The 10,656-nt window shown below is 41.2% G+C and overlaps 1 protein-coding gene across 2 annotated transcripts in view; it reads left to right on the top strand.

Moving 5' to 3' along the window:
• Nucleotides 1-223: 223 nt before the first annotated feature.
• Nucleotides 224-10,656, top strand: part of JAKMIP2 (janus kinase and microtubule interacting protein 2) — a gene marked incomplete at both ends in the record, with an annotated part of 31,010 nt that continues 20,577 nt past the window's right edge. For both annotated transcript variants that reach the window (XM_082323968.1, XM_082323967.1), the window contains 4 exons: nt 224-352; nt 5,078-5,575; nt 7,570-7,779; nt 8,656-8,754. In XM_082323968.1, the coding sequence (XP_082180094.1) occupies nt 224-352; nt 5,078-5,575; nt 7,570-7,779; nt 8,656-8,754 (936 nt within the window). The remainder of the gene's footprint in view (nt 353-5,077; nt 5,576-7,569; nt 7,780-8,655; nt 8,755-10,656) is intronic.

The raw sequence follows: 10,656 nt of genomic DNA, 5'->3' as shown, positions 1-10,656 counted from the left end.
CTGTCTCTTGTGTTCTGTAACCATGTGAGCTGTCATGCTGCAGTGTCGACTGACCAATAATAGTATGTCTTATTTCTCACAGGGCTTCCAAGGCAGCTGAGTCCAGGACCTTAAGGAATGTCACGCAGTAGGTGCTGAACTAACTGGCACTGAAAGGAACAGAAAAAGATGGCAGTCTGTATTTGAAATAATTAAACACGTGGACTCTCACTGATAAGAAACCATGTCAAAAAAAGGACGTAACAAGGGCGAAAAGCCTGAGGCACTGATTGTTGCCCTACAGGCTGCCAATGAGGAACTCAGGACCAAGCTAACAGACATTCAAATCGAGCTGCATCAGGAGAAATCTAAGGTGAGTGAGGGTTTGGTTTAAATAACGGTGTCTGCGCTGAAGGAGAGAAACACATGGAAAAAATAGTTTCACAGAAATCAGCAGATGCAACGCAACTCTTTCCTAGAACAGTGGTCTGATTCTTTCCCCACATACAATGTTTGCTTACTGTCGATGTCCTCTTGCTTCTGTGGAAAAGACTCCTTTTCACTGAGGTACAAGTTTAAGAAGCCTCTGGCCCTCAAGTGGAGCAATATGTCTTTTGAACATCTTTGGCCATATTCCAGTTAGTGGGTTTCAGCCTATCCACTCAGTGTTTAGGAACTGTGTAGCGTTGCTGTTTTTTGAAAGGCTGATATTTCAGCAAGACATGCCCTCGTTTCAAAGTTGAGTGAAGTAATCCTTAAATGTATAGCATGACAGTCCATGTGAACCCTTGTAATCCATCTGCAGTGCAGCCGAACTGTATTGTGTACACTAGGGTATGTATGCAGTGTTTAAAGCTGCTTCAGGTACCAATGGTCTGCCAGAGTTACAGTCTCAGATATGTAAAGTTAGTGTAAAGCCAGCTGAGTATCATGCATGCAGGGTATAGCTATGGCCCTATACTGTAGACGTACCTGTGAAGGTTTGAGGTGCCTCCCATATACTTTAGTAGCCTTTGGTACAACCTCAGGGCTGTGCGCTGCAGCTTCAGCTCTTGCCTACATCTTCTACTGAATTTTTCACTCTCTCTTCCTGCATTGTCTGTGCCAGGGCAGCCCTTGCAAAGCACATAATATCTTTTCACACAACTACAGCTTTTGTAACCTGTAAAAGGTAATGGGCTGGGTGTTATCCAAGTATAAAATACTGGCTGTTGTTTTACACCTATTCTGCACATACCCTGCCCGCATTCTATTAAAATCCGTGCAAGCAGCATCAGTTTTCCCACAGGTGATGCTGAAGTGGCTTTGCAAAGCAGTGTACTTCTTGCTCTCCACAGTGTTGCTCCTGCTTCATTTAGAGATGCTTCTAGCAGCAAGCACAATACATCTGTGTTTTATAGTCGGAGTACAGCTTTTGTGCAATAAACCCTTATGTGGTAAGTGCTAAAATTCCCTGAACATGAGTGAGATTAAGGCAGTCTTCAGGTTTAGCAGTGTCTTCTTTGTGAGCAGTGATGATAACAAATGTCTGTTTAATAGCTCCTGGTGAATTCTTATGAAGTGGACTGGAGGCAGTGCTAACTGCAGCCAGGCATCCCCCACCTGCAGTCTGGTGGCAGCCACATTTTCAAAGGATGATGCCTAGTGATATATTGTTTTTCCAAATGGAATATAATTCAAGTCCATCAACATGGCTCTTTGATTCCTTCACAGATAAGCACATGTCCTGGGCAAATAAACCCAGAATGACTTGCCTCTAGCTTCTAAACCTGAATAACCACAAATCCTTCAGCCTCTAAGAGGTCTTTTTCATAATGTCTTTCTTTTAGGGACAGATGTTCATGCCAATATATCAAGGTTAATCATGCTGGTAATCTCAGGCAACTGTTAGCCAGTATAGTAGAAGTTGGTTTGTATAATTTAGGAGAAGCTAAATGAAAGCAAGAATAGCCAGTTCTGTGTTATATGACGTTCTGAGAATCTCTGGCGACATTCTCCCTTCACCTATCAGTGAGATTTACAGCCATTAATTTGCAACCTGTTAAAATAGACAAGATTTGCAAGCTGCAACAAAGTGGACGTCATCATTCTTTCAAACTCATTCTGCATCCTTTTCTTTCATAGGTGGTTGATGACAGTCTTGGAAAGCAAAAATGTTTTTTGATTCTTTTGTTTTCCCTGCAAGCTTTGGCATTCATGTGTTGCACACAGGCAAGGCTTAGTTATTCTCTTAAGGAGCCACAGGCTGGCTGCCAGAAAACTGATGGCCCAGGGAGCTTCTGTAATGCTTTCCGCTATATTCTGAGTCTTGCTGCTTTTGTTATCACTGCAGCTATGGAATTCCAATACGGAAGTTGCCAGTGCAGATTTTTGTTGCTAGACAACACTTCAAGGATGGCCCAAAATAATGAGAGTTACAAGAGCAGGAAAGTCTTGAAAACAAAACAAAAGTTTATCTGAAATATATTTAAATGTGCTTGAGTAACACTGGAAAGGAGGTGAGCAGAACATGAACAACATAGTGAAATTGCTTGCACACTTCAGTACCTCGAGATGCCCATCCATAGGTGCTCTCGTCCATTCCTCTGACTAAATCGGACTGAGTGCTCAGGGTATTAAAGGAATTGTCATCATGGAGTAGTGGGGAGCTAAAAACTACAGTCTCGGGAAGTAGATCACGTTTCTGAATTGTTCTGCAGTTTGGATTGAGAGGAGCAGACATCATTGCAAATTTTGTTTTAATCTGGAATTCAGATGTTAGCCTTCTCTTCCTCCGGGTTCAGAATGGACATGTTGGTACAACCTCATCTGTAAAATCAGGTTAGAAATAGGATGCCAAACTGGGCAGTCACCCACAACATTAGAAGGAGCTTTAAGAAAGTGTTCATCCCACAAAGGGGTCAAACAAATGGGATCTTTGGACTTTTCCTGTCTCTGCTAGCAGTAAGTTCACTCTACCAATGATTCCAAAGAGGGTAGAAACCTCTGGGCCATTGCGATCTTTTATTGAACAGGTCTCTTTTCCATTACTTCAAATGTAATAATCTTTTTCCCACAAGGCCCTCATTCACTTTCCCTTTCTTCCCATCAGAATGGTACGTCTACAAGTCAGCCTAACATCTGATGGCGTTTCAGTTTAGTAAACTAGGCAGCCTGGAAACTAATAGCCATAAAACCAGGTACCCCAGAGCTTAGCTGGGGTTGTACTCAGGCCCTGGCTGGGTCTGCATTGCGCCATTGTGGATACCCAAACTACTTGGTTGAAAGTTTAGATGTATCTTTCTACGTCATGCTAGAATGGATCACTTGCAATAATTACACCCGGTTTTGCAGCGCATTCAACCCCCTTTTTAATAAACAGGAAGAGATGTGTTACAAGAAAGAAAGAGGGCGTTAGGCTCATTGTCAGTCACGAGTATTCAAAATCAAGGATGAACCCAGAATGAAAAACGAGTGAAGGCAAACCAAAAACCTTTCCTAAGGCCTTGGAGGTTGGGGGGCTAAGGTTATGTCTGGCTTTCTTTTCAGAAGTGATCTATGTAGTAAAGCCATTTTAACATCTCACATGAATTGTACAGATGTGATTCAAAGAGACTGCTTTTTAGTCTCTGGCTGCAAAATCTTGTTGTTGCGTGTGACATCTGATATTACACAGTTACTGCACCAATAGCCTCTGAAGTCCTCCAGAGAAGTCAGTGACAGTTGCAAGTGCAGACCACCTTTAAAAAGCAGGTGTATTGAATACTTTGCTTTGAAAAGTTTTTGTGCATCCTAGAGCCCTGTGGAGGGAGTTCTAGGACAATCTTTCAGATCTGTTTCCCATGGAGCCTTCTGAGGAAGATGCCTCTCATTTTTAGAGTCTGTTACTTGTCAGAATGACTTTGGTGATTGAAACCGAAGTAAAAGTACGCTTTCAAACTCTTCTAATGGCTTATTTTGGGAAAGGTATATCTGAAATAAGATGAGGATAGTATGGGAGGAAAAAAAATAGTCAATCAGCTCTGCATATAGCCAATAGCAATTCCTACCTTCACTAAATCCTCTCCCAGTAATCAATTAGGCCTGCAGGCTAGACCGCCAGTGTCTCCTGGAGAGCTTTCAGATGACCTGTTATTCATGTTGACTGGTTTTTCCCCTGTTTTTTTCTTTCTGAAAGGTTTGCTCAATCTTCCTCGTTCTTTGTGGCCTTTATTTAAAAGGGAATTAACAAGGAAGTTCTTACAATCTTTGAAACCCCATTCTTTTTCACTGTAAATAAAAAAAAACTACTGAGTTTGCTTTGAACTGAAACGATTCCTTATCCGTTGCTTTCCTTTGGTGTAGGTTCACACAGGTTTCTATTGTGGAGTTGCTCCAGTGTATGAAGTTGCACCTAGAGATATATTAATATAAGTGTACTGAGGACTGGTGGGTTGCTCTGTAACTTTGATTCCAAAGCTATGGGCAAAGAACTTTAAAAACTGTTGTTAATGAAGAGTAGCAGAGGACATACTTTAAGTAAAGCTAGCTGTTCCATAAGCATAATAACCAGTGAAGCATGCTTTTCCGTAGATATGTGTCTAAGAAGTGACTACAAATGCCTGTTAAAGCTCTATGTATGGGTAAGAACATCTGTAAAAGATGAAATATTTCCTGGACTTTCAGACTTGCACCTTACCTCAGTGGGGATCATATAGAGGCAAGCACTTCTCTCTTGTCTGATTGACTGCCCATGGTCAGGAAAGTTGTAGGAACCTTGCTATTTCTGAGCCCTCTAATTTTCTGGTGAATTTAACTGATGTTGACTGATGGGTTAAAAAATTACTAAACAAATGCATGCATATACACGGAGTCTTATTTCCTAAGGAAATACTGAAAGTACATGTAGTGTCACTGCATGAGGCAAGACACCTGGACAAGACAGGGTTGTTTTAGCTTGAGTAAAGACAGTCTAAAATCTATGTGAATGCACAGGAGCTGTATTTTGTTGCAGGTGGGTGGAGGATCATCTAGGGTCTGCAGGAGGGTCTTCCTCGATTTGACATGGCTGTGTGTCTGGGTAGGCTTGTTTTGATAACGTTATGTTGGTAGCAGGTGACTTTCATTTATCTCAATGTAGGTTGCTAAACTTGAAAGAGAGAAGACTCAAGAAACTAAGCGTATCCGCGAGGTGGAGCAGCGCAAGCAGACCGTGCAGATCACGGAGCTAAAAGCCAAACTCCATGAGGAGAAAATGAAGGAGCTGCAGGCCGTGAGGGAGAACCTCATCAAACAGCATGAGCAGGAGATGACGCGGATGGTGAAAGTCCGAGACAGCGAAATCCAGCGCCTCAAGTCAGCGCTGTGTGCGCTGCGGGATGGGAGCAGTGATAAAGTAAGGACAGCGCTGACTATTGAGGCTCGTGAAGAGGCCAGAAAACAGTTCGACTCCGAGCGCCTTAAGCTTCTGCAGGAAATTACTGAACTGAAGTCTGCCAAAAAGCAGGTAGACGAGGCCCTTAACAATATGATCCAAGCTGATAAGATCAAGGCAGGGGATCTTCGGAGTGAGCATCAGTCCCACCAGGAAGCCATTTCCAAGATCAAATGGGAGAGTGAAAGGGATATTCGCCGCCTGGTCAGTAACCAAAACACTTAATTTGTTCTCTTATGCTGTAGTGAGTTTGCCTCTTGTGCCTCTCAGCTTTTTGTGGATAACAGAACTCTGCAATGTGCCTCAGTTTGCAAAAGTATTAAAAACTTCTCATTGTCGTTTCTCAGCAGTGAATAGATCATGGTGAGTTGGCTCTAGCAACCACTGTGATGGCAGCTAACACCTTAAAGTAAGAGAGTGATTGGCCTAGTCCCTAAGGATATGACGTGCTGAGATGCTAATACATGTGCAATGCAAAGTGTTAGAAAAAGAGTGTTTGCAGTTTGTTAGTTTCTCTAGCCCTTGTGATGGTGTCCTAAACACATTAAACCATGGCAGGAGGGGAGATAGGTTGTGGTTTAGTCTTGGCATAGCCTTCAGTAATTGCCATGAAAAATGAACAAAACAAGGCCCACATCAGCAATGGTGCAAGTTGCCACGTTTCCCTGTCATCCGGGGAGCTGGACCTGCTTGCAATGGTGGAAAGTTTGGCATGAAAACTGGAATTGAAGATCTGACAGTTAAGTAAAAGAAATAGTCATTTAAACTGTCAAGAGTAATCCCCAACCCCCCCCCCTCCCCGCCCCCAATTCGAAGTCCATGCACTGGAGGTGTATTCTTGTGTTGCCAAAATGCTCAATAATGTAGTACAGACTAGTAGTGGTGGATTCTTCATATCTGCCTCCTGAATTTTGACCCTTCTTCTTACTTTGATCCCCATTTGCAGTTCTGTGTAGCCATGAGGACAAACTACTTTTTTTCTCATCTGAAATTGAGGATCTGTTTTCAGGGTTTTAATATAAAAATGAACTATAGTGAAATTCAGGATAAAAATGAGACATTTAGTAACACTGAGATCAAGTCAGGTTCCACAAATGTATGATGTTATCTTTAGCAACTGCTGAAAGGCTTTTTGTGAAGGCTAGTTACTCGCAGAAGAACCTTGAACAAGTCCAGAATTATTTTTATCTGACTTACACAAGTGGTTTCCAAATCCATGGTATTGCTATCAGAGTGGAGGAAGTTACATCAGAGTGACATCTAGTTAATGGAGATCAGAATCTAGCCTTATCCATTTGAAAAATACTTTGGGGAGGATTTCAGCAAGCCTAGAAAGCTGCAAGACCAGAAAGTATCTTTGGCAGCTTCCAGCAAAACTTAGCATAGACATAATTTTTGTTTTCAGGGAATGATTCATATTGTTCCCAGATAACAGTACTTTTATTTTGCCAGAGTTATTTGCAAATTCTGGTTCACCAGATTTTTTTGAGCTCGATGACATTAGCAGCTCCATACCAGTTTTCATGTTTGCAAGGCTTGTATGGGCTGATCTTACTCTAAGTTTTAATATAAAATTTTCCTCTCAGCCATCATTCTTAAAGTTGCTGTGAGGTGAAATAGAAGGCACTTCTTTTTGTCTTGGATAGTCCTGGGATGTTAGGCAGAAATGAAGTAACAATAAAAATGAATAGCCTGGAGTTTGCACTCAGCAGAAGATTAATAACATGGCAATCAGCTTTAAGAAATACTGGGTCTGCACAGATCTTCTCTTTGTGAGAATCGGACTGTAACCTCTACTGTCTTGGCTAATGCAGCTCCGTGAGCTACACGAGCAGGAGCTAGTCTGAACTTCTGTGGTTTTGTCAGAGTTTATACTTATTCTTCACTAGTGTAAATAACTGACCAAAATGCAATGTGAAAGCCTGAACTCTTCATCCACTTATCCGTTAGCACATCACACCATGCTCAGTTCCTGGGCTTCACGCTGTATAAGGCTGGTGAATCTGCTACTGTGCCAATGTACAGTTATGGCTGAAACCTGAAAGTGCATTGTTTGACAAGCCTGGTGCAGTATGATATAGCAGATTTAAGTGGTGAACGCCGCTAGTAAGTAAATCATATACTACTAGATTGGAGAAGGCTGAAATGCTGTTGCCTTTACACAATAATCTTGTTGTTCTGGTGTTTCTCTCATTCAGATGGACGAGATCAAGGCTAAAGACAGGATCATATTTTCCTTGGAGAAAGAACTGGAGACACAGACAGGCTATGTGCAGAAGCTGCAGCTGCAGAAGGAAGCTCTGGATGAACAGCTCTTCTTGGTGAAGGAGGCAGAGTGTAACATGAGCAGTCCCAAGAGAGAGATCCCAGGAAGGGCCGGAGATGGTTCGGAGCACTGCAGCAGCCCTGTACGCAGGTTTTACTGGCCCCTGCAAATGGCTGTGTTTCTCTTGCTTAAATATTTTCTCAGTCCCTGGGAAAACATTCCCACTCTTACTCACTACAGAGAAATTATGAGCGTAGATTCTTCAGAGAATGCTAGTGGGACAAAGCTTTGTAGGGCTGTTTCCTCAGTTACTCCATTTACAAATATAAAACATCTTAAATAATTAGTACCCCTTTGAAAGCATCACTCCATGAACATAACTACCTAGATAGCCTGCAGTCTTAAAAACAGATACAATTGGGAAGATGGGCAAGGAGAAGGCTGGGGGGGAATCCGGGAGACTCTTAGGAGATCTTCCTCTTTCTCTGTCTTGTTCTGCACATATACAGCCCTTGCTGTCATTCACAAAGCATGCAACTCACCGGTTGTGTGACTAAATATATGATGTTTACACAACAAATGTGTATATATACACATATTTACACACACGCAAATGAGGAGTAAGAAAGTGTAAGTAAGCAATTGATACTGACGAAAGGAATGTCCTTACTTTTTCACCCAACAGTGGCTCAGCAAATAGATGGAATGTATAGGAAAAGGCAATAAAAATTAGAACCTTTTAGCTTTTTGCTTTCTCTTCCCCATCATAAAAAAATATAAACATCTGTTTTGTTGTTTTGTCTTTATTTTTTTTAAACAACTGAAAATTTTCAATCTGAAAGTATCCCTCAAGCCAGATACTTTCTTCTAAAAATGTTCAATACTGTAAAAATCCATAAATATAATTTGTTGATGATGACAGCTTAAGTTGACTGGTGTGTGCCTTTTGAGGATTCTTTTCCCAAGCATGTATTTTGAAAAGAATCAGTAACTGTATTATGTTATTGCCAACAAACAGGACTTGCGCAGAAACCAGAAGAGGATAGCAGAACTGAATGCCACAATCCGGAAGCTGGAAGACAGAAACACGTTGCTCGTTGATGAACGAAACGAACTGGTGTGTGAGCTTTGCACTCGCAGGCAGAGGAGGTCAGGAGCCATAGGGAAGGGCAAAGAGAGGAGGATCCAAGGATGATAGCCAGTGCTGAATATGCCTTTTCCATCCATCAGGCTAGTCACTCAGGAGACTGAAGATGATTTTTTTTATCCTAGAATTAAACAGTAATTTCATTGAAGTTATAAGAGTACAAAATCACAATGAAAGTTGAGGCAGAGAGGCTTGTATGTTTTTATATGAATGCTTATGTTCCCTCCTTGACTTTTTGAGCATACAACAGTGTACGGTGAGACTTATCTTGTAAAGGAAATAATGTCTGTAGTCCAGTATTTGACCAGGTTGAGAACAGTTAAGTATCGGATCTAGGGAGAATGGACAACAGTGAATCGATCCCTTTATCTGATTTACTCCTAGGTCGTGATACCTGTGTGTTGAAGTCAGCACCCTGGCTTTTTAACCTCTCCATATTTCTACTTCTGTGATTAAGGATGAGGGTGGTGAAATTCAACCTTTTTTTTTTTTTATTATTTTTTTTTAATTTTATTCCTGAGCTAGGAGTCCTAATGCACTCCTTTCATATCAGTTTAGCTGGCTTGCATCTCCTCAGTGTTCTTAATGTAGTATTTGCAAAATAATGTCTTATCAAGATTGCAAATTAGAAATATGTTCGTGTGTGTCTCTTCAGTTATGAAAAGCTCTCAACCCCCAAATTTCTGTGATACTGAATAGCTTGGAGTCTGATGAGTCAGCTTGATTAACTGTTGCGTATCATTAAATATTCAGCCCATTTTTTCACAAGGGAAAAAAAAAATCATTTTAAAAGGCTTCTAAGCTGTACCTTGCACAATATGACTACAATGAACACATTTTGTTAAATGTGACCAGGAGTACTGCTGGAAATACTATACACTTTAAGATACGTTCGGATCAGCAACAACCAACTTCATTCTTTGGGTAGGACAAACAGTTGCTTTGCCCACAACTGTGCTGATCAAAGATGTAACCACTTCCTAGCTGCTCCCCCCTTTCCTGTTAGCAGAAAGGATCTTCAGGTACTTGCTAACCTGCTTCAGGCAAAATCTCTGGCTTAGTTTAAACAGCCTAGTAAGATGATGTGATGATGTAAGCAAATGTGGTTAATTGTCCTTAATAGCTACAGAAAACTCTTGCAGCCCTTTTCCCAGCAGAACTGCAAGGGGCAGGAACCTCCCAGTGACGAACAGTAATACGGAACTGGGACAGTGCCTTTGTTACGTAGATCATCTGGGCACAAAGATGATGTCTTTCCACAGTCACACACCACCTTCCTTGTCTTCCCTTAGAAAAAGAAATTATATCTATAAAACACTCAGTATTACTAGATGGAACTAATTTTTCAGAGGAAGAGATCTTGATTACAACTCTAGTTGTACCAACACTGGAACTTCCAAGTATGCCCTGAGATACCTTCCTATCTTATGGGATTTGTTGTTTAAATGTTATGTGATTTGTTGATTAAACCAAAGGTCATTGTGCACATGCACAAGTATTTCACTGTGTGGCATTAAAAAACAGACTTACAACTATGTTGTTATTGCTGTGATCCAAACTACGTAGGTACCTATGCAAATCTCTCTCTCAATGAGAAAATCAGTGGGTTTCTTGCAGATAAAGCACAGGTCATTTCAGACTTTTGTAGCAGCTTTGCAGTTGCCTGACTGCGTGTTGGGTTGCTTCATCTCTATGTCTGAGTTTTTCCATAGATAAAGCCATCTTTCAGAAATAGGTATGCAGAATTATGCTTTGAGATTTATAGATAAAGTAAGTTATGGAAGCTGTAAGCATCAGTTCCATTAGATCACTTTGGCATTTTACTGGGATAGTAGTCCAACAGGAAAGTAACAAAAATACTTCTAGCAAAGG

This window comes from Platalea leucorodia, assembly GCF_965183815.1.
Source record: "Platalea leucorodia genome assembly, chromosome: 11".
In the NCBI taxonomy this organism is placed as follows: Eukaryota; Metazoa; Chordata; class Aves; order Pelecaniformes; family Threskiornithidae; genus Platalea; species Platalea leucorodia.
The sequence above is the reverse complement of the archived record's forward strand: the minus strand, read 5'-3'. Positions and strand labels throughout refer to the sequence as shown.